This window comes from Pempheris klunzingeri, chromosome 13 (assembly GCF_042242105.1).
Source record: "Pempheris klunzingeri isolate RE-2024b chromosome 13, fPemKlu1.hap1, whole genome shotgun sequence".
NCBI lineage: Eukaryota > Metazoa > Chordata > Actinopteri > Acropomatiformes > Pempheridae > Pempheris > Pempheris klunzingeri.
In genome coordinates, this window is record NC_092024.1 from 6,688,976 (window position 1) to 6,711,799 (window position 22,824).

At 41.4% G+C, this 22,824-nt stretch overlaps 2 protein-coding genes across 2 annotated transcripts; one reads left to right on the forward strand and one right to left on the reverse strand.

Annotated features, from left to right (window-relative positions):
* Positions 1 to 1,766: 1,766 nt before the first annotated feature.
* On the forward strand, positions 1,767 to 14,681 carry dapp1 (dual adaptor of phosphotyrosine and 3-phosphoinositides). Its single transcript, XM_070842406.1, has 9 exons — positions 1,767 to 1,866; positions 4,076 to 4,198; positions 5,179 to 5,312; positions 7,680 to 7,810; positions 9,283 to 9,330; positions 9,515 to 9,577; positions 9,699 to 9,784; positions 12,030 to 12,117; positions 14,003 to 14,681. Exons 1-9 carry the CDS (start codon positions 1,808 to 1,810, stop codon positions 14,024 to 14,026), a joined length of 756 nt encoding a protein of 251 aa, XP_070698507.1. The 5' UTR covers positions 1,767 to 1,807; the 3' UTR covers positions 14,027 to 14,681.
* An 831-nt stretch (positions 14,682 to 15,512) lies between these two features.
* Positions 15,513 to 19,068, reverse strand: lamtor3 (late endosomal/lysosomal adaptor, MAPK and MTOR activator 3). Its single transcript, XM_070842402.1, has 7 exons — positions 18,913 to 19,068; positions 18,600 to 18,649; positions 18,239 to 18,273; positions 18,069 to 18,127; positions 16,842 to 16,975; positions 16,288 to 16,351; positions 15,513 to 15,912 (listed from the first exon to the last, which is right to left on the reverse strand). Exons 2-7 carry the CDS (start codon positions 18,606 to 18,608, stop codon positions 15,839 to 15,841), a joined length of 375 nt encoding a protein of 124 aa, XP_070698503.1. The 5' UTR covers positions 18,609 to 18,649; positions 18,913 to 19,068; the 3' UTR covers positions 15,513 to 15,838.
* Positions 19,069 to 22,824: the final 3,756 nt, after the last annotated feature.

Here is a 22,824-nt window from a genome sequence, read left to right on the forward strand (position 1 = left end):
AGGCAGCGGTACCACAGCCCTGACCTGCCGGGGTGACTGAGGTCTTTTCTGCTCCAGCACCTACAGATTTAAATGCTGTATAATTCTTAGAGTTGACGTCCGATGGTGCACCACCCTCTGCAGGACCAAGTGTCCCTGTTGGTGCCGTTTCCACCCAGAATGTGATGCTGCCTGGTGGTGGGACTACACCGCCTGGAACAGGGACAGGTTAAAGATCTCCATAGATACAGGTGGTAGATGGTCAGGTCTGGTCCTGTGGCCTTCCTGTTCACGCTCCTGAAGCACCTCATGCCCCTCTCTGGTGGGGACTCCAGCCTGGATGTAGCCGGAGAGATGTTCGCAGTCACCGTCCTGGAGGAGGTCACCCTATAGCCCGAGGTCCACAAGCGTCTCTAATCAGTCCTGAAGAGGAGCAGGAGACAGTCTGTTGGAGACAGAGGGTGTCTGTTATGTGTAATAAGGCCTTTTGGTGGAAGCTGGATAAATTGGCTCATTTATTAACTGTCTGTATTTACAAAGCAAGTATGCAGCCTACGTGTATGAGGCCTCCATTATGTGAAAAACACTGCATGTGGAGTGCCTCTTCGTATGTTATACATTCACGTGATGTAAGGACGGATGGATGGGAACATGTTGACTGAAGACGCCACATGTGAAAGCACAACGCACGCAACGTGTGATGAATGTATATAAAGAATCACGTCAGTATCATAGTTAATCTCTTGTAAGCTGTGTTGTATTATCCCATCTCAATCAATCAATCAATCAATCAATCTTTATTTATAGAGCGCCAATTCACAAGAGCGTTATCTCAAGACTCTTTCCATAAAGAGCAGGTCTAGACCAAACTCTTCAATTAGAGAGACCCAACGATTCAGGAATTCAACATTAAGGATTCAAGAATCCCCACATGAGCAGCATCAGATATTAGATTAGGAAACAGTGGAAGAAGAACTCCCCTTTAACAGGAAGAAACCTGGAACAGAACCAGGCTCCTTGTGGGAGGCTTCTGTAGGGGGCCGTCTCAGAATGATTTAGTCTACATTCACATGGTCTTAAATCACTGGGATATGCTCAGGTGTCATTAAGACTCCACCACCTGTCCACCTGCTGACGAAAGGATCCTGGTCCTGGTCCTGCTGATGTGGTTCTCCATCAGCCAATGGATGTGCGTCTGTCCAAGGCTACAGCCTGTCCGTCCTTGGGAGCTGGATCTCTCCTTCACTGTGGTGCTCCCGGAGGTTTCTCTTTTCCCACTGGGTTTTTTGAGTTTTTCCTTCCCAAAGAAGGAGGGTCATAAAGGGCAGGTGATGCCTCGGACAGATCCACCGGACCGATCCATCGGCCTCATCGACTGCTGGACTCTTAGATTAGATTGTTTGTTCGCTTACACTTGTTTATTTCAGTGAACTTTGTAAAGCACTGTGAGACAACTCTGTTGTGATATTGGGCTATACAAAATAAATTGAATTGAAATTGAATTGAATTGAATTGAAAGCTGTAAACTGTGGAAATGATCAGTCTGTGGACCTTGAGTTAATATTACTTACTTTAAATCACACAAAGGAATAAGTCCTCAGGGCTCCTGTCTAGTCTAGTCTGCTGGTTTGGGAGTTCAGACATGTAATGAACAGTACAGGGAGAGCAGCACTGATACAGTTGCTGCCTATTTCCTCTTAGGCGTGTCTGACCGGAGCTTTCACTTCTGTCAGCCTGCTGGGCTCTCTCTCTCTCTCTCTCTCTCTCTCTCTCTCTCCCTCCTTCTCTCTCTGTCTCTCTCTCTTCCAGCCTGAATCCTCCTGGAGACATGAGCTTCTGCAGCGATGCGTCCACTGGAGACATGAGTGATGAGCTGGAGGCTTTGGGGTAAGACCGCCCGACACCCCACACACACACACACACACCCACACACACACACACACACACACTTCATCTCTCCGTCTTTCATTCTCCGCTGCGGGAGCGAACAGGTCACGTGCGTCAGTTGACCAACAGACTCTTAAAAATTAAAAGTGTTCTCACTTAATTCCCGAACACACACACACACACACACACACACACACACACACACACACACACACACGGGTTAGAACACGTGATGAAGTGTTTACAACACGCCGTTACAGTTACAGTCATTCGTTCTTAGCTTCAATCCGCCATTAGAGGATTACAGAAGTAGCCCATGTTCTATTGACTGCACACTGAGGGCTAAACTAATGTACAGTAAGTGACCAGACCAAGTCTTAGATGCTGATCTATTACTGAGACCCTGCAGCACTGCGCACAGAGGATCATGGTCATCTGATTCCCTGAGGAGCTGCTTCTCTTCTACAACATCCCATTTACTAATAAAAGATCCTGAAGAGGCAAAGTATGAAATTCATAGAAATGCCTCTTTATATGAGTTGTGTGTGCACTGCATCACTCCAGTCAGTCTGTATGAGAGCTTCAGGGCTCCAGCCTTTCTTCGTGTTGCTGTTAATGACTGGATAGGAAGGTATTAGTTCACAGGACATAGTTCCTTTCTGCGTTGCATTAGTTTTGTTCTGTTTTTTTTTTTTTTTGTAATGTGCATCAGTTTTTTTATTTACACATTCTCAGCAACTCTTAATGCAAACATGAACTTTCACATCCCTTTGCTGATTTCCTTTGCATCTGTCTTACGGTCTTAGGTTTGTTTGGTTCGTTAACTACAGTAGAAATCATCCCCCATTTCCTCTGAAAAACCTCAGAAGGGCTGTTGTTTCACGCTGTGGGCCCTCAGGTGGGCAGTAAATGAGTATTAACGTGTGGTATTGTATCGTGACGATATGATCATAGCCCATTATGGTTTGGCAGAATTCAGTCTAAAGTTAAGAAAGCTAATATTTCTGAGCAGACTATAATATTTTTAGAAATATTTTCCAAAGCTTTCAACTGCATCTCATAGTCCATCAGAAGAGACTGATAAATACTGACTGAAGTCCATCCGATGAAATAGTGAAATAATAGTGGAAAAGTTGTGTTCATAAGTTACTAACTGCTGACTTATTGTTGATTTGTGCCATCCTGTTCTACCTATTCTCTGTGAATTCCCCAATCTGACGTTGTCTGCTCCTAAATATCCATGAGGGGGATTAGTGATCCAAAACAGGCTCGGCTAATTCCTCCACGTGTAATGCAAGACTATAACTACATTTTTAACTGTCAGTGGATGCATTGATTCACCAACATCCTTTAACAGAACAAATCAAACAATATATTTAGCAGGTTCATTTTTTTCCCCTTGACTTTTATCTCATAGCTGTCAGCAATCTATCCCTCTTCTGTGGAGCAGTTTAAAACTTTAAAATTCGCAGAGCAATATACTTGTGATGACTTCCTCTATTTTGGACGTGTCCTTTGTCCCTCACAGGTCAGACTGTCGTGTAAGCTTTCTAGTGGTCAACAGCATGCATGTGCCAGGCATGAGCAGGCCTTAATGTAGATTGGCTGATAACTGATCTGCCTCAGGAGGTCAACACCTCAACTGATCCTGATCCAACAAACCAGATCTGTGTATGTCTACTGAGAATGGTTCTTATTAGTGTAATACTGTTTTCTAGGCTGTTTAAGAAATTATTTTCAGTTCTATTATGCCTATCAAATGCTATGAAATGGGGTAAAAATAGAAATGAAACAACAATAGAAGACAGTGTTGAAAAGATCATCACTTCATGGCAGGAGTTTTTAGATTAGATAAACTAACCACCTGAGGAAGTTCAGCTTATGATGATATGTTTATGGTTAGTTAGGCTTCACTCATGAGCTGCACTACCTACAATATTTGATCCTTATTCTAACGTAATCTAGACTTCAGTTTTACTCAGGACATGACTTTTCATTCGAGGTGCACCTTAATGCAAATAAATGTGAATGTTGTGAACCTTTGGAGACCTTCATGCTGGTGCAGCAGCATGAAGTCATCTTATGATCACACTTTCCCTGAAGAATGTGGCAATTTAGATGAATCTCTCTTTTCCACAAGAAATTTAAATGATCAAGACTGCTTCTTCAATATTGAGCTACAGGTGATTTCTTGTTTATTCGTTTGAAGTTGGTACCACTACGACCTGTCCCGCCACGCTGCAGAGGCCCTCCTGCTGTCCAACGGGACTGATGGAAGTTATCTCCTGAGGAACAGTAATGAGGGACCAGGCTGCTTCGCCCTGTCCGTCAGGTCAGTTTCCCTGAAACATCATCACTCAAAGTAAAAGAAACACACCTTGGTTTTAGTACGTTTAACTGATAAATGGTGATATCGTAAACATATGTTGTCATGTTGTTGTAACTAGTGCTTCAGTTCTTTATTTGTACATAGAAAAATGTCTTCATTGCACCAAGTATTGAAAACTGTCTAAAGTTGGCATTGTGTGGTTGATCAGCATTATAATCTTGTTGTGTTATTCTTTCCTCAAATTCACACTTAATACAGTTCAGTCACTCTGGCTTCTTTTATTAAATGAAAAAGACATGTTAAATCATGTTTGTATTGCTTACAGTAAGATATTGAACAAGGCATTTTTTTCGTGTTGGTACCAAAACTCAGGTATTCTATCAGCACTATAACAAAACTAAACCAGTGATTTACTGAGAACAAGTAGATGTTTTTGATGACTGATGAACTAAGAGTGTTGACAAACTTGCTTTTAACCATGTATTTGCATCATGACTGCATAGCCAGTATATCAGTATTCCATGTGGATTAATTCCATTTGACGTGCACATCCTCAGAAATGAATGAATGATTTGCAAGATGCAGTTGAGCATATAAACACTGAGGGTAGTGAGTTAGAAACAGCAGACTGTGACCGTGGCTGCGTGTCCCAAATCTGAGGTTCAACATTCTGCTGTTGGGTGGGGATGGATCACACCTGACCCCCCAATGGACATACTTTGTCATTTTCAGGTTATACACAAAGTCCATAGGTGAATATGGAACATGGTTAGCAGCCAGTAGGCTACACATACACATACACGCTGTTAAAAGCAAGCATGTTACAAGCCTTAAACTTTCGGCAAATATGAAACTAACATTTGGCATCTTATTTTAAGCAGTCTTAAAACTTTGTACGCAAACTTCCCACTGTTGCGTTTTTGCATGTGAGCAACTTTGAAAGTGCAATAACAAATGGTGTTTGTTTGTCATGTGACACCCAGGGCAAAGGATTCCGTCAAGCATTTTCATGTGACACGCAAAGACAAAGGCTACGTGTTCGGGTTTAATGAGTTTGCAGCCCTTCGAGATTTTGTCAACCACTTTGCTAACCAGCCTCTCCTCGGCAGTGACACAGGTATGCAGAACTTCACGTCTTCATTAACAAGCTCACTGCGTATACTGTAAAATGATATACAGGGAAACAGCATACCGGTCTGTTGGCTCTGTTTCTGGTTCAGTGTTTTCACAGGGAAGGTGACAGTGTATCTAAATCATTTGTTCAAGACAATTGTGGGAAAGGCCACAACTGAAACAGGGAAGTAGTTTGAAATTCTCAAAACTATGGGTATGTGTTAGGGTGGTTGATCAGTAGTAATAATGACAGTGATAATAATAATAATAACTTCATTCATATAGTACTTTCCAAAAAATAGTTACAAGTGCTTAAAAGTAAAACAATCCAATTAACAGTTGAAAAAATCAATTGGAAGAATAAGTGTTGATGAAAAGTAAAACAATGACAACAAGATAAAAACAGACTGTTTGTGTGTGTATATACAGTCATGGAAAAAATTATTAGACCACCCTTGTTTTCTTCAATTTCTTGTTCATTTTAATGCCTGGTACAACTAAAGGTACATTTGATTGGACAAATATAATGAAAAAAAAAAAACTAGCTCATAAGAGTTTAATTTAAGAGCTGATATCTAGCCATTTTCCATGGTTTTCTTGATAATAACCAAAATCACTTAAGTTCTTACATCAATACCTATGGCATTGTACTGCCTAAAAACAGTGCTTTTAGGCATTTCTAGCCCAATCATCAACAGTCCGATCCTTGTGATCCCTAGCAAAGAGTAACCAGGCCTTCCTCCGCCTTTTGTTGATGAAGGGCTTCTTCTGTGCCCTGTGTGACTTCAGACCAGCTTCAAGAAGTCGGTTTCGAACTGTCCTTGCTGAACAAGTCACATTTCTCGACAGTGCCCACTCATTTTTAAGGTCCCTGGAGGTCTGACGACGATTCCTGACACAGGAACAGATGAGTGCACGGTCCTCTCGTGGGGTAGAAAGACGTTTCCTGCCTCGACCAGCTAGCAATTTGGTAGTACCATGTTCGGCTTGCTTTTTCTTGGTGTAATGAACGGCTGTCTTGGAAATCTTCAGTTTTTTGGCTACCTGTCTCTCACTCATGCCAATTTCCAGCAGTGCCAAGATGGCTGCCTTTGTGGCTTCACATAATTATTTTGTTTTAGGCATTATGTGAGAGCTGACAACTTCTGAGTTGTGCTACGGCTTGAATGTAAGCAGGAAAGCACTATAGGCCTTTGCACGTGCAGTGCTGCTTATGACATGAAATGGCCTCTTACATACCCTGGGAATACAATTAAGCTTAAGCATGTCAAATAGGACATAAAGTATTATGGAATCAGCTGCATTTTTTGTCGTGTTCATTGTATTCTTCAGGTAATGTACCTTTAGTGGTACCAGGCATTAAAATGAACAAGAAATTGAAGAAAACAAGGGTGGTCTAATAATTTTTTCCATGACTGTATATATGATATAGATACATACATACATACATACATCATTTTTTTTGTATGATTGTCATTGTTTTACTTTTCATCTACACTTATTCTTGCGATTGAGTTTTTCAGCTGTTGATTGGTTTGCTTTGTGTATATTCCACCCACCCACTGCAGAGCTGGCCGGTCTTGGGCCACGCACAGCCCATGCCAGTTTAATGTGTTTCCACTCAGGAGCTTTCTATTGGTCTTCTGTGCTTCTGTGCAGGTTGAGGGGCTAGCACCTCCTCACCTACTTTCAGGCTGCACGGAGAGGAGATTTAGTGTCTCCAAATGCATTTGTCCTGTGTGGGTAATATTAGGATTTTCAGACTACTATTTACTGCATCTATTTTTTTCTTATATAAAAAAAATGTCAGCACGGGAATTAAAGCAGATGCCCAATGTCTCAATGGATGTATAACTAGACAAATAAAAATGTCAATATTATCTTCATTTTATTAAACGAAAATGATTACAACATACATCTCAGAGACAAGTCTTAGGTTAAAAAGATAATCTTTGGGACCAATTTGCCAAAGGACATTTCAGTAGGCTGATCGGGGGAGCTGGGGATCAAATCGTCCATCTTCAGATTGCTGAACTCTGATGGACTTCCATCCATCCATTCCACACCAACAGTACTACATCTGGGTTAATCATGGGCAAACCACAGTGCAGTCACATTGAGATATTGCAGGATTGCTTAACCCTACTACGCGCTTCTTTGTTTGCAGCTCTAGATTTTCCTGTGTTGCACAGTGAATGTATGACGTGTGAAACATTTCAACACCCACCAGCATTGTTTTAAAATCTCCCCTCCACATTTTCAAACACAACAAGAGAAAAGCCCCACGCATGTCTGTTCTGTTGCTGAATATCTTCAGTGTTAATAATGTCATCTTGTCAAGCCTTTAACTTCCTCTATGCCTTTGAACCAGGAACCCTCATCGTGCTAAAGCATCCATACCCATGGCGTGTGGAGGAGCCATCCATCTATGAGTCTGTGAGAGTTCACACAGCTATACAGACGGGCCGCACAGAGAACGATCTGGTGCCAAATGCGCCATCGGTATGACACTTACTGCACATACCCACGAGAAGCTCATATCACCTCTGTTATGTGACATAACCTATAATAGGGTTCAAATTCAACTTGCAAGTCAGCCATAAAAGGTAATTCTGTATTATTACAACATGGGTATTTGTAGTTTTATTCATTATTTTGAAAACGTGCTACTCACCTGTAGTTCCAGAATCTGATTAAATACTATGTGTGCTCTAGCTTTAGATACAGTGTGTCGTCAAAGACTTTATATAATGACATATATGTTATATGATATAAGAAGCCATCAAGTAGACCATCAAGGCAATTTCTAGACTTCTAGTTTTAAAACATTAAACATATTTCTGTAGATAGCACAGGGTCAAAAGGGTGCCCTAGCCCGAAGTGGGACCATTAATGTTGTGGTCATGTGTTATGCACCTTAACCATGGGGCTACTGGGACATCCCAACCTGAACCTGAGCTTTCGACCACATCTCTCAGCCTTCACCAGCAGATTGGGTTGTTGAAATGAATTATTGAAATTATTTTGCAGCTTTGGTTATCAATGCACAAGCCTATCAAAACAGCTGACACAACTTATTTCTCGTACAGAGACAATTTCTTCAAGCAAACTAAATGAATGGCCGTGGGTCCAACTCCCATGGAGCTAACCTGGAGCAATGATCAATAATCTCAATTTAAATTTTAACAACCAGTTTTAACAACCAGTGTCCTCACTGACAACACTACATGTTGTCAGTGAGGACGGAGATGCAGGTGCAAAATGCTAGGGCAATGGGAAAATGGAGTAAGTGATGAGCATTCCACCCTCATTTAAAACCAGGACAATACAGGGACCACCAGAAACATTTCAGTGGTATTCCCCCTGAACTGTAGCTGAAATATCTAACCAGGTTCATTAGGTCACATGAACTCAGCACAAACCATTACCTTAATATGTAGCACGTAGTATCGTAATATGTTTGCTGCTGCTACACCCAAAAGACAGGGCCCCCAGTGAGAGGAAGACTGGAGTGGTGTATGGCCTCATTATGACATCACATGTAACCGCTGTCGGAAGTAATAGATGAGTGAAACGGCAAAGACTTTGGACTGAAGGAACGGCAGAAACAAAAACCCGTCTGTGAACACCAAACTGGGAAGAAGTCAAAGATCACTGACCAGGGGTCAATGGACGACCAGAGAAAGATCAAGGTCTCATCTTTAGTGACATCAGATACCAACTTTGAACAGAGACAAAGGTTACCATCCATCCCCATATACAACCACCTGCCAACATGTGAGGGGGGTTCCATACTGTGGTCATGTGATGATAGCTAATTCCATGACAAATGAGCCAACAACTTCAAATGGACCTTGAGTTAAGATGATTTTGGCCTAGATCCACATTGTAATTAACCAAAATGATCCTTCAAATGTGTGTACTTCACTCATTGTAGAATTGTTTTTCTACTAAAACAAAGCATGTATTTTCAGCTGGGCACAAAAGAAGGCTATCTGGTGAAACAAGGAGCATTTGTGAAGGTAAGAGAAGTGGAATCGTGAAAGAGTAACACCTCAGTGTCTGAACACAAATCAGCTTTTGTCAGTTGTACTACAGTTGATCACTTATCCAACTATAGTAGAACATGGCTGTTTTACAAACATGTTCACTGTTTCAATGCTGAGGTGATTTTTAACATCCATCCACATTTAAACCTTTTTGCAGAACTGGAAACAGAGATGGTTCACACTCAACAGAACAGAACTCAAATACTTCAAGGACAAAATGGTGAGTCTTTCTTCAGTGTGAGTGTGAAGTTTCAGCTACTTCTAGTCACACCAGGCAAACAGCCGGAGGGTTTGAGCTTGCATCGTGTGTGTGTGTGTAAAGTGTCGTGTCTCTGTTGAAGTGTGAGGAGCCCATTCGAACCCTGGACCTGACAGCCTGCTCTGCAGTCCAGTTTGACTACTCTCAGGAAAGAGTCAACTGTTTCTGGTAAGTGGCAGTCAGTGATCAGCACTGACAGGGTGTAACCATTAGGGGTTTTGCATAAATGAATGTTGAAAATAAAACCCAACCATATGCCACACTCTTCATTTAACGTGGCATGGGCCTTTGATTACTTTCTGTGGCTAAATTGGGCTCTTTTAGAGGCAAAATAGTGCCTTAGCCCCACCCACTATGGTTAATCTGATTAATCACATAAATAAAAGAAATTGTGCAGAAATTGAAGGACAGTTTTCGTGGATTTTCATGTTAAATAATTCCATTCCATTCCAAAAATGACTTTTTTGTGTTAACAATTAAGACTTTACATGATGAAGGCACTTGACAATGTAAAACAAAATGTAAACCATACTTTGGCGTTTTATTTTTACCGCTTTACTCGATATTTCATGAAACTTTTTTTTTTTTATACAAAATGAACAAAAACACAAGAGGAAGATCTTGGGTGGATAATGATGAGAATAAATATGAAAAAAACCTCTCTAAACTAAAAATAAATCAGGTCTGAATTTGAAACACTATCACTACCTTTGTTTACCAGATATTTAGTCAAAGCTGATCTATAGAAGATGAATTCATTAAATACATTCTATCAGGACTGCGCCACACAAAGTCATGTAAATTGTTAGAGAAAGTGAATGCTAACAAGTAACCCTCTGGCTAGCTGGTGGCTGTTCACACACCCAGAGGAACAAGTGAGAAGTTGTAGATGGAATGTGGTTAGTGAAAGTAACGTGGGATACGGATGTGGGATAGATACCAGGCTGTCAACACACTCCAAAAATGTCCTTGGGAAATTTTGTAGTTTCATTTAGACGGCCCCCCAGGATAATGTGATAATTCATGTGCCTTCTAGCCTGCTTGGTTACAGCACTGTCTCTGACCAGATTATTTATTGATCAGTCCTAAAGAGTAGTCAAAAGACTAACCAATAATGAGAATAAATGTCAGCTAGAACTCTGTATCTTTAGAAACAAAATTTTTTATTACAGGATATGAGCGACCACACAAATCGGTGAATGCTCTGTATTTGTGTAGCGCCTTTCTAGTCATTTCACATCAGTCAGTCGCAGCAATGCAATCCAGGCCACAGTGTTGTATTTCTCCATGGCAGACAATCTGACATGTTTGTGTTTGAAAAAGAGGAAGTCTGAGCATTTGAATAACAGAAGGCAGCAGTAGATTTACAGAGGTTACAACCACTGACCCCCTTTACCTTTTACATCCTGTCTACTGCTATTTGATTTCAATTTTCTTCCTTCTCGTCTTCTTCTTATTTAGCGGGAATGTGGTCATTTCTCTATCAGGAAAACAGAGTTCCTGCAGCATCAGCTATGCACATTTCTCCTGGATTTATAATATATATAATTGTAGCAATTCTTCTTAATAATTAATCAGTAATAAAATCAGTATTTTTGCCCGTGTGGAGGTGGAGAGAAGTTACCGCTTTAAGAAAAACAAAGCTGAAGTGAGGAAGTAGTATTTGTAGGCTAAGTGTATACACACCTAAACACAACCAATGCACTCATATTAAGGCATCTAAAAGACACACACACACACACACACACACACACACAATATCAGCTTGCAATGCATGGCTTGACAAACTAAACCGACAGTAGACTGTGTTCAGGTGTTACATTTTCAGTTAATTAGTCACAGAGTACAGCAGGTCAGCTAAATGGCCAACTTAATGGCCAGTATTCATAGAATTGTTCATATGGACTATTGTTTTAAGACATACTTGAAAAATGAGCATAGTTATCTAAACCATATCCTAATCATGAAACAGACCTCTGCCAAGGTTTGTGACAAATTACATAGAAAGGTCTAAAGGGTGAAAGTCTTAAACAAGACATGTAAATATATGATTGATTCAATGATTTTTACTTTTCTTTGAGGTCAGATCAAAGGTCATGTATTTTCCACTTCACCACATTTTATTCCAAAAGTAGTTGATCCATCCATCCATTATCTTCTGCTTATCTAGGTTCGGGTCGTGGTGGCAACAGGTCAAGCAGGCCACTGCAGACGCCCTTCTCCCGAGGACTAACAAGTAGAACCAGCAGGAAGCACTGACACTCTCGACTATTGTCCTCTTCCTAGTTTTCAGAAGGCAAATGACACAGCGGATGTTTCTGTTTTAGTTTGCACGCGGACGACTTGTGCTGTAACACACTAGGTCTTTCTCTCTTTTCCTTGAGTAAATCTCTGTTTCTCTGGATGTCCACAGCCTGGTGTTTCCTGAGAGAACATTTTATCTTTGTGCAAAGACGGGCGTGGAGGCAGACGAGTGGATCAAGATCCTAAGGTGGAAACTGGTGAGTTTGAGTCCATGTTTTACACGGTGCTGGCCGGGGTGGGCTGTTTTTACCAGTGATTATAACTAGACTGGAGGGCCTCTCCTCTTCACTCTATAGACAGTGTAGCAATGGGAAAAACACTCAAGGAACCACTGATAATTTGCTGCACATCTCTGAACATACAGCAAGGCCCTGACTTTCATAGGGATTGCTGAAAAGCATTCTGGTGAACACTAGTTGAGACTCATCAGAAGAAAACAAGGCAGAGGGAAAGTGTATAATTCTAACACTTCTAACACACTGAATCAGTAATCCTACAGTGCAATGAATCTGTTTGTAATGGAGGGTTTTTGCTTTAAACATTACAAATAAGTGAGTAATATGGAAAATAGCTCATGTAATATCAGCCCACTTCCTTATTACTGAAAACACTGTGTTTCTTCAAACACTGATCCTCAGCTAAACACCATATAGCTGTATTACAGTGTATGAATGAATGAATGTCTTTATTGTCATTGCAACAAGTACAACGGAATTGAAAATGTAACACAACACTGATAAAACCAGTTTAAAATTTGAAAATGCACCTTAGTGACCAGTTCAGTTTGAGCTTAACTTGTGCTTGTAGTTGATTATTTGCTTACACTTTGTCCATGAATGATTAAAAAACTCATTGAGCTTAAGGGAAAAGTAAGTCCAAAGGACAAGTGGTACTAGTCAGGCTTAGTGCTGCATTGCTTTGTTTCAAGAAATAGCCTCAGCCTTGCTCTCTAATACTGACAGAAGCTCCCCTTCTCCTGCTTGCTGAGTTTTAATGTTACCAAACTAACAGTCACTGATGGAGATGGAAGCATTACAACCATAAACAGTCTTACTGTGTGATAAAGTTGGCTTCAGGCAGTACGGGTGTTGCCTGACTTGTCTTAGTTGTACAAGCCTGGATTCATTTGCTACTGAGATGGGTCAGTAGCCTAGTGCAAACCCCTTTGCTTGACTCACCTCGGCTACTGGTGATAGTCCTCCCATATTTACCCGCTGCCCTCGCCCATGCTGCCTGTTTGCTGAAGGATTCAGCAGAGGCAGTTTTTAGCTGCACGCTGACCTGCAGTATTGGCTCATGTACCAGAGTACAGGATGTGGATACTATTTCTGAGTCCTGTCGCATTTTGCAAAACTCAGTGTTGTAATTTGGCCAAGAGACTATTGAATGTTTTCTTAGTGTAAATCATTTATAATTGAAATACTGTAGCCTACCCCTTAATGTGACTGAAGGACAATGAAGTATCATTAATCTACTTCAAACCAATCAGCACACCATGTAAGCTCTGCACTCTGGTGCCCTAAAATGCTTAATATATAAAAACCTGTTAAACTCAAACTTCCATATGCAGTATAAAGGGATGCAAACTTGGTATTTACTGAAGCAACTGATTCTAGCTACTCAACAGAATCCCACTCATTAAATGAGAAACGCTTCCCACTCCCATCCCAGTGAAGACGTTCATGTTGTCTATCATCCTGCTACATCCTGTAATTAGTGTTTAATATCAATGGTGTCTAATCGTTTTGGTACTTTGCATTTTTCAGAGAAAGGACCTGTGATATTATAGGCATTAATAGACAGACATCCATAATGTAACATGAGACTAGAAAACAGGATGGTTTTTGGAGGATTAGTTCAAATGTGCATCCTGGGAAGTTTATTAAAAAAAGTAATAATGTAAATGTGTGTAGTGGGAAAGCTCAGTCATAGAAGAACACAGCTTCTGAAGTGTTCTGAAGGTGGCAGCAGCAACCGAACTTACTTAAAACAGACAAACATACAGTATTTAATGGATCAATTGATTTCACTAGATTGCATTTTCAGTTTTTTGCAGTCAGCAGTGACATTATTTGTTTCCAGTCACAGATCAGAAAAGGGCAATGACTGCTGTCAGTGAAGACACTGGATATGGAAAGAAGCCCCACCTTCATAGAGGACATCACATCAACTGGATGAACAAGGGAGAACACTGGGACACGCTTAGTACACAAGTGGTTCATTTCTCATGAGTCTCCTGTTGGCAGTCTTGTTTTTTTCTGTTTATTTGTTTCCTGGTATGTTTGACATGTAAACCTGAAACAATCATTTAAAGGGATGCTGTAACTCCATCTTTCCTCACTTTCCGTCTACTTTGTCTGTAGCTCTTAGCTCCAAGCCCATTAGTTCTTACTGGTGAGGACAACTATAGCTGGCCACTGCAGCTTTTACTAAACACGACTCAAGTAGGAGGACGCAATGAATTTGTTGGTGGACTATTGTATCTCTGAGTATTTCCAGCAGCAGGATATTTATATATATATATATGTATTCTTATAGACTGCATGAAGATGCTTATTCTTTTCTAAACACTGCAAAGCATGTGGTTCTCTCTCCTCGACAGAAAAGCCATGTTTGTTTTTATCTAAATATCTATCTAAATATGGTACATAAAGTTTATTGAATCAAAATGCACTTAAAGTCAGTAAGAGATGAGATTCTGGAAAGCAACAAACTGAATGTGTGGACTGCAATTGTCAATAAAATGGACTGGAGAAACTGACCCTTACCCTGAGACTACATGAGCCCCTTTTCCACCGCAGGAACTTTTCTCATTTACACGGGATTTTGAAAAACCTCGACACGTTTCTACCGAAATTACCCAGGGAAAAAACCTTCCCTCAACCCCAAACTTTCCCTGAAAAAGTACCTAGTAGGGAGGTGGAACTTTTCAGATTACCCGGAAATGTCTTAAGCTGTGTGCTGAAGAACGCTGATTGGTGGAACACACTTGCAGCGCTCCACACTTCCGCTTCAGTGTGGCTGCAGACTGGTTTATTTCATTTCTACAAGCTTCACTTTGTTTGTGTTTTGATCATTTGGAAAATGGAGCAAAAGAAGAGAAGCTACGAGAAGTGGAAGGACGACGAGGTCCAGGCTCTTTTGAGCGTCATGCAGAGGAAGAAATTCAGCGGGACTTCGAGTCGGCGACCCGAAACGACCCGAGTCTGTGGAAGAATAGCTGACCAGCTGGCGGAGCTAAATGTAGGGCACACGCTGAAACAGATTCGTGAAAAGTTGAAGAAACTTAAGCAAGATTATAAGAAGCTGAAGGACTCAGGAGCCGCCGTTCTAACAAGTGGTATGACCAGCTGGACGCCTTACTGAGCCACAGACCTGCATATTCTGCCACTCCCCCATACGTCATCAGCCTGATTTGAATAAATGTTCTGGAACTTTGAGGTGCGGTGGAAACACAAACCACACAGATTACCAGGAATTCTTTTACCAGGTAAATAAATTCCTGGTAATGTTGGTGGAAAAGAGGCTAAAATGAACAATATGCATTTTTACATTAAAAGTGTAACAATAAAAAGGTCAGGGACAAATAATGTGCTTAGAAATGAAACATTTATTCAGACATCTTGACATTTGATTTGACATACAAACTCTGTCTTAGCTGTGAAAATGCTCACAAGGAGCAGCTAAATTCTACAGAAAACTGCAGAAATCAGAGTCAAGAGAACAAAAAGTGTACTAGAAAGTTCAATCATGATGTAAACAGCTCAGAGCTTGAGTCATTACTTCAAACTGTTAACACCCCCACACAGGTTTTCTCATAAGACATGAATGCACCAGTAGAGAAAGAGAGAGAGATTCAGTGAGCAGGAGAAGATCCAGACTGGTGTTTCTGCTGTTGGTTGTCCTGTATGTCGGAGCTTAGGTCACCTCCACCACCTGCCTCAGCTCATCTATTAGTGGAGCTAAATCCTTCTCCAGACTAATGATGAGACCTAAGGACACACAGTGTGCACCATCATTATTTCACCGGTCGACGACACGCTCGGCAAACAAGAGAAGCGCATGCTGAAAATAAGTCAACATAAGATGAACTCTAATGTCTGGTGTGACCTCCTGACCTTTCTTCTAATGACACCAACACATCAACTCTGCACACAATACACTAAGAGGGATTCCTTGTTTTTCAATGCCTGAATCAATATTCTAGCCGAACTGGGAGTGGAGAGATGTTAGCTCTTTTATTGTTGTAATCACATCTGCATAAAGAGCAGCAAAGCAGATAATGATTATCGTGTGGCTTTGACAGAAGAGCAAACACTATTAAATCAGTGGACTGGGTTGAACAGTGTTCAGAAAGGACATTTTACCTGTATTGGCGTTGCTGCCGGCAATGAAACTGATGACCAGTGGTAACCGATTGAACTGCACAATCTGTCCAGCACGCAGACACAACAGACAAGGTCAGCAAAAACCAGGTTAGACTTCGGGGAAAAGTTGATGTAAAAAGTGAACCATCACAGGCGACGGTCGACCACGGACCACGCTCACAGCTAATGTGCTCGCATTGATTTAAAGGGTTGTCTATGACACAGCTTTTAGATAGTCACGGCATCAGAATTCCTCCTAAACAAGCTGGCTAGTAATTTCTGGTCTAAATAAATGTACAGTCAATCATTATATATCGTGTACATTTTAGAGATGAGCAAAACTTATTAGACACTTTTTTTCCCCCCAAAGATTTAACTGATGAGACAGCACAGAGACAGGAAAGGCAGGAAAGAGGGGGGGGGGGGTTAGCATGCAGCAGAGGGCCCGGTCTGCATTCTAACCCTGGCTGCTACTGTTAGGATTCTACCTTATGTTTAGGGTTGTACCAGTGCAGCCCTGGATACATCTATTCTAGGTATACATGGCATCTGACCTGGTAAGAGTTGTAGTAGCAGATGATGCTCTTGTTCTTGGAAAGGCCCAGCTTGCTGCCCTGATCTGTGGCTAGAGCGAACGTGGACAAGAAGCCAGGTCTCAGAGCGTGGACTGGGGCATTGTCATTGGCAACTGCAGGAACACAGAAGCAGCATTAATAATTCTCCAGACGGTGAATAGCTGCTGCTTCTCCTCCTTTCTGCCGCCATTCATTGCAAACATTGCCTTACCTTATATATGCATACTGTAACTTGTTTGCTTTTACTTCCCTTTAAAAAGGCAAATGAACTACTTACCCACATTCTGTTTACAGCACTACGGTTGAGTTTCTATTCATTTAAAAAGGTAGGGGTTTCCATATGACAGGAGTGAGATCAGTCATCCTTAAATTGCTGAAAGTTTGACATTCCATCGCTATCACCACCTTAAAGCACATCTCTACTCTCTAGCTCCTAGCTGCCCCTAAGCTAGGTCCTCTGTCACGATGGGCACTGTGTGAACAAGTGCCTTTACTATTACTATTATTATTATAGCTATTTGTCATCACTCTGATTTTTCTTCTCTTCTATTGTGTTAGTGTCTTGTTTCCCTCTGTGTGCTGTACAGCACTTTGAATCAACTGTGTTGTGTCTAAAGTATCAGAGATGATAATGGCATGCATCATCATCTCTGATACAAAAAGTTAAATATCCATGGAGTTTCTCCACGTCAGATCGGTCTGTGAAAATGTATTTTCATTCACTTATTCCCTCACAGTGCAGGGTAAAAGAAGAAGATCCCATCTGAAAACCAAGATAATAATCCAACAATCAGTCTCCCAGTTATTATTCATTATTATTATTATTACTATTATGTCAACTGCATACAGTGTGACTATTATGCTTAGCTAACAGCTTGTGAGAGGTACGATTTAGATAAATGAGTATCCACCTACATCTGTTATCTGTTCATCTGTTATCAACTATGCTTGCAGATAGAAAACAATATTACAGATCACATGTCTGAAAGGGGCTTTGAAGGAAAAGGAAATTCTAAACCACAGTGATGTCTATGTAGTCCACTGCATGCTGAGCAGCGTGCTGCTTCCAACACCACCTCCAAATCATGGATCAGTGTGTTTACCCTTTGCTGTGGGGCTGTAGTGGAAATGTATGACAGTATGCAGTCTTTTCCCCAATACACAAATGAAGACTGGAGGAATCAGGGATAGTTTGTTTTTTTTTACCTTTGACAACTGGGACACCATCTCTGTCCGTCACTACAATAGCATGAAGACCTTCAACGCTGAAGGAGAACAGACATTAACATTAGACACTGATAGTTTCACTGTCAGCTGTAAAATGGATCACAGCTTTACCATTAAGCAGCATCAACCACACACACACACACACACACCTTTGCAGCTGTTTGTACAGGTATCTCTTCAGATCCTGCAAAGACAAATGATGTCGACAGAAAAGAGTTAGACAGGTTTCTACAGGAGTGTCCCTGACTGACAGACACAATCAGTGAACTTCTGCCTGCCAGAATCCATGTGGACCAACCGTCGGGTCTAAATGTGGTCCTTTAGTGCCGCCTTGTGCATGCTCAGTCTAACTCTTACATTTTATTTAACAGTACATTCACAGTTGTCGCTTCGGCCCTCTAGCTGTATGTCGCCGACATGCTGTGTACATCACATATATGGAACCCCCCCCCCCTCCCTCTGTGCTACAGAAGGACAGAGACCCCTGAGCGACCGACGGGCTGGACTCACATCAGCCATGGCGGCCAACGGGTTATGGTGTCCTCCAGACCGCTCGGCAGCTGTGGGGGAGAAAACAGGCTCAGTTAGAGTCCCCAGCGGTGGAGAGTTACTAAGTTTGTCTTTTAGTGGAACTGCGGGTTCCTTCAAACGACTTACAGCAAGCTAACATGGCAGCTAATGACCAGGATGACTAGCGATATTTGCTAACGTTAGCGTTAGCCCCTACTGTTTAAGCTAACCTCTGCGTGCTCAATGAATTTGGAATTATTCAGTAACAAACAGAACAAGAACACAAATCAAAGCAGTAAATGGGTTAACGTACCTTCTTTGAACCTTTATTTAACTGCCTTAACATCTAACAGCTAGTAGCATACTGGACTGGGAAAATCACATGACATAGTTGTTTTGTTTCCGGCTCTTGAAGAAGTGTCGAGGACAGTCAATGCTGCGCAACGATGCTGCGACGCATGCGCACAGCTTCCAGCAGTTGACAGACTGTTCCTGTCAGCTGACAGACTGTTCTTGTCAGCTGACAGACTGTTCCTGGCAGCTGCCTGCTGGTGGATGTTGTTTGGTGGCAGAATCAGAAATGTGGAACTGAAAAGTAGAAGTAGAGGTCATGAGCAGGCAGAGTGTAGGCTGTAGACTCTGGTTTGTGTTCCATTCTGATTGGCTGCTGGGTGTGCCTTTAAACAACAGGCTTCATAATAAAGTGTTTGCAGCACTTACTGAAAGTGTAGTCATTTAGTTGTTCATCTAAAACAGAACATATAGGCTGAAGATGTGCCTGAACATGGACACAGAGGACCTGGAAAGAGCCAGAGCAGACACCTCTTTACATCTTTTACATTACTATCTAACTGGAATTCACTGAATTGTCCTAGCCTTCCTTGGGTGTCTGCATATAACCATTGGCTTGTAATCAAACCCACGCAAATTATAAAATTTTTCAGTCAATGTAAAAAGAGACAGCAAGTAAAAGTTATATAGGTGATTTCAATTATGCCTATATTTTGATAACATCTAAAAAAAAAGCTAAAAAAAAAACCTAACCTGCTGTTGACAAAGAAGCACGGTGTGCTAAACAATATGCCAAAATGAAAGCTGTAATTTCTTTACTGCTTCTAATTAAACGTTTATTGCTTTAGCTAAACTTATGCTTCATGTGTTTTAGTTCCTGTTGGTGTAATCATGTGTTTAGTCCATTATTATTGGTGTTGTTGTTATTGTTACTTATGACAAATATATCGTCTTTGTGATTTTTATCATTTATAAAACTGAAGGAAAATAGGTCAGTGGAAACAGGAGGCTTCCCTTTAATACCAGTCATCAGTTTAAAGCAAAATAAGTAATTGAGGAGGATTTAGAGGCCTTTATCTTTTAAATTACGAATCAGAATGTTCAGATACTGTCTGAGGGACATCATGAGGTGGCCTTCTATCAGTCTAGGGGGATATTAGTCTGTGGCAACAGGACGATTCCTTTTACTATGAATCTGAATGTTGTGGGAAGATTTAGAGGGATTTAATTTTGAAATTCTGCATCAGAATGTCCTGAGATTGTCTGAGGGACATTCTGAGGTGGTCTTCTATCAGTCTGAAGTGAAACTGTTCTGTGGAACAGCAGGTTTCCTCTTCATGCCAATCTGAAATATAGAGGGACAGATAGAAGACAGATACAATGTTTTGGAATCCTGAGATAGTCTGAAGGACATCCTGAAGTGGGGCAGCATGGTGGTGCTGTGGTTAGCACTGTTGCCTCACAGCAAGAAGGGGTGTTTCTGTGTGGAGTTTGCATGTTCTCCCCATGCTAGCGTGGGTTCTCTCCGGGTACTCCGGCTTCCTCCCACAATCCAAAGACATGCACATTAGGTTAATTGGTAACTCTAAATTGCCCGTAGGTGTGAGTGTGAGAGTGAGTGGTTGTCTGTCTGTATGTGGCCCTGCGATTGGCTGGCGACCAGTCCAGGGTGTACCCTGCCTCTCGCCTGAAGTCAGCTGGGACCAGCCCCGCGACCCTGACGGATAAGCGGTATAGAAAATGGATGGATGGATGGACATCCTGAAGTGATCTTTTAGTTTGTGGCAACAGGAGGATTCTGCACATCAGTCTGAAGTGAAGTGAAGGGAGGTTTCCTTCAAGCAAGCAAGCAAGCAAACATATAGTACATTTATAAATAACTATATCGTCTCTCAATCATTCATTCATACTTGACATGTATTTTATGCAAGGTTATCACATTTACTGGAATGTTGCTTTTATTTTGAAATAAGTTCTGTTCTTTTACCGTAATGTCATGTGCACACGTGCATGGCAAAATATGTGGAGGCTAGTTTGTAGGGGTGTGCAATGCTGCAAAATTTGGTATCGATCCGATCCGAGTAAATACAGGGCCAGTATTGCCGATACTAGATATAATTGAAAATTTGAATTTTCATGATCATGAATGATTTTGTGATTTTCCCTTTAATTAGTTGATCATGATTATGATCATAATAAAACACAGGACAAAGATTTTAGGCAAATAAAAAATACTTTTTATTAACTAATTCAATTTGCAAACATGAAACCTGCACAGAATGATTACTAGAGAGCTGAGAAATGTTTTAAACTTACATTTTTCAGTTGAGAGTTTTGTTCAGTTTTTGTTCATTAACAATATAACAACAATTTCCCTTTCATTACACACAGTTGTTTGTGAAAAATAAAGTCCATAATGCAAATTTAAAAAAGTGCAAATAACTAAACAAAAGCAAAAACTACTATTGGCTCTCATTCACGACCTTTGGCTTTTTGTCCCCAAAGCCCTCCTGTCCAAGGAATTATCCCCTGAGGTCCCCTTTTGGGCCCTGTAGTTCTCAACATAGGTTTTTGTTCTCAACATAGCTTTTTGTTCAGAAACAATAACATGTTTACAGTTTTCCCTTTTATTGCACTTCTTCTCTGACTTACTGACTGTCCTGCCTCAGAGAAAATCCTTTCTGCGGGTGCAGATGTTGCAGTTACTCCCAGGTGTTTCTTGGCAAGCTTGCTCGGACAGGGGAATGTTGGCTCATTCGTTTTCCACCAAAGAAGTGGGTCTCCACCCCGTGGAATTGGCCTCTCTTCTGAGTACCGGCACATTACAATAAAGGCATCAGTGCCAGTTGTGCGATGCTGCTGGGATGGAAAGACCAGAGAGTCAAACTCTGTCCATATCCCACGTTTGCTGCAGGTGGGGATGGAGAAGCCCCCCTGCAGGGGAGCTTGAGGTAGTTGCAGGAGACAGAGCTGGTTCACTAATTGAATTTCAGTGATGAGTTGTTTTTTCACAGCTTCAACATTTGCCATGTCACCGAACCCAAAGCGTTTAAATGTGTCCAGGTAGGTGCTGACAGCAAGAACATGAAAGGTTTCAGTACCTCTGAAACGGGGCTGGCATTGTGCTGACAGCTCAGCAGCTAGCTCGCTACCTTGGCACTCATGAGATGCAGCTGACCTCAGAAGTTGTGTAACCAGGGGAATCACCTTTGAAACTGAAACATATTTTTCAGTTGATATCTCTCTTGTTACTTCTTTAAATGGAAACTTCAGTTGTTTCTGAATTTCTTGGAGCTTCTCTGTTGCGTTTGTGCTGTGGTGAAAGAAAGCTATTTAAGGTGTGTGCAAAACATGGATACTGTGCCCAACCTGCTTTGTGCACAGCAGCAACCATATTGGCACCATTATCTGTGATTATCTGATTCTTTTTAATTCTGTGTTTTCCTGAAATACTACTGGTTTCTAGGACATATGCTTGCATTTGCCAGTTCTCGTCAATGATGTGGCATGAGACAGTTGACTAAGCCTCTGTGGCTCTTGATGTCCACATATCCGTTGTGAGTACAGCACTGTTTGCAACATGCAGAGATTTTTTCACTTTTGAGCGACCCTCTTCATACAGTGCTAGTATTTTCCCTCCCATTCAATTTTTCCTACTTGGAATCTTGTAGCGATGATCAAGTGTCTTTACAAAATTCCTAAAGCCCTCATCTTCAACCACAGAGAGAGGTTGTAGGTCCTTTACAACCATTTCAGCAAGGCTCCTTGTGATACCCATTGCTCTTGGGGAATCACCTAGGTGAACTAACAAAATAATGAAGTCTATAACGTACACAGACCCAACCCCCCCTTCACAGACAATGGCCTTCCCCAGCCTGGCTGTGACCACCGACCAGGTTAGAAGGCAACTGGAGAGACTCCACCTTTGCAAGGC

Excerpts from the sequence above, each read along its gene's own strand:
- dapp1 (XM_070842406.1), top strand. The coding sequence starts at position 1,808 with ATGAGCTTCTGCAGCGATGCGTCCACTGGAGACATGAGTGATGAGCTG. Across the intron at positions 5,313-7,679 it reads TCTCCTCGGCAGTGACACAG|GAACCCTCATCGTGCTAAAG; the intron begins GTATGCAGAACT and ends CCTTTGAACCAG. Across the intron at positions 7,811-9,282 it reads TGGTGCCAAATGCGCCATCG|CTGGGCACAAAAGAAGGCTA; the intron begins GTATGACACTTA and ends ATGTATTTTCAG.
- lamtor3 (XM_070842402.1), bottom strand. Across the intron at positions 18,128-18,238 it reads CTGTACAAACAGCTGCAAAG|CGTTGAAGGTCTTCATGCTA; the intron begins GTGTGTGTGTGT and ends GTTCTCCTTCAG. Across the intron at positions 16,976-18,068 it reads TGGTGTCCCAGTTGTCAAAG|TTGCCAATGACAATGCCCCA; the intron begins GTAAAAAAAAAC and ends GTGTTCCTGCAG.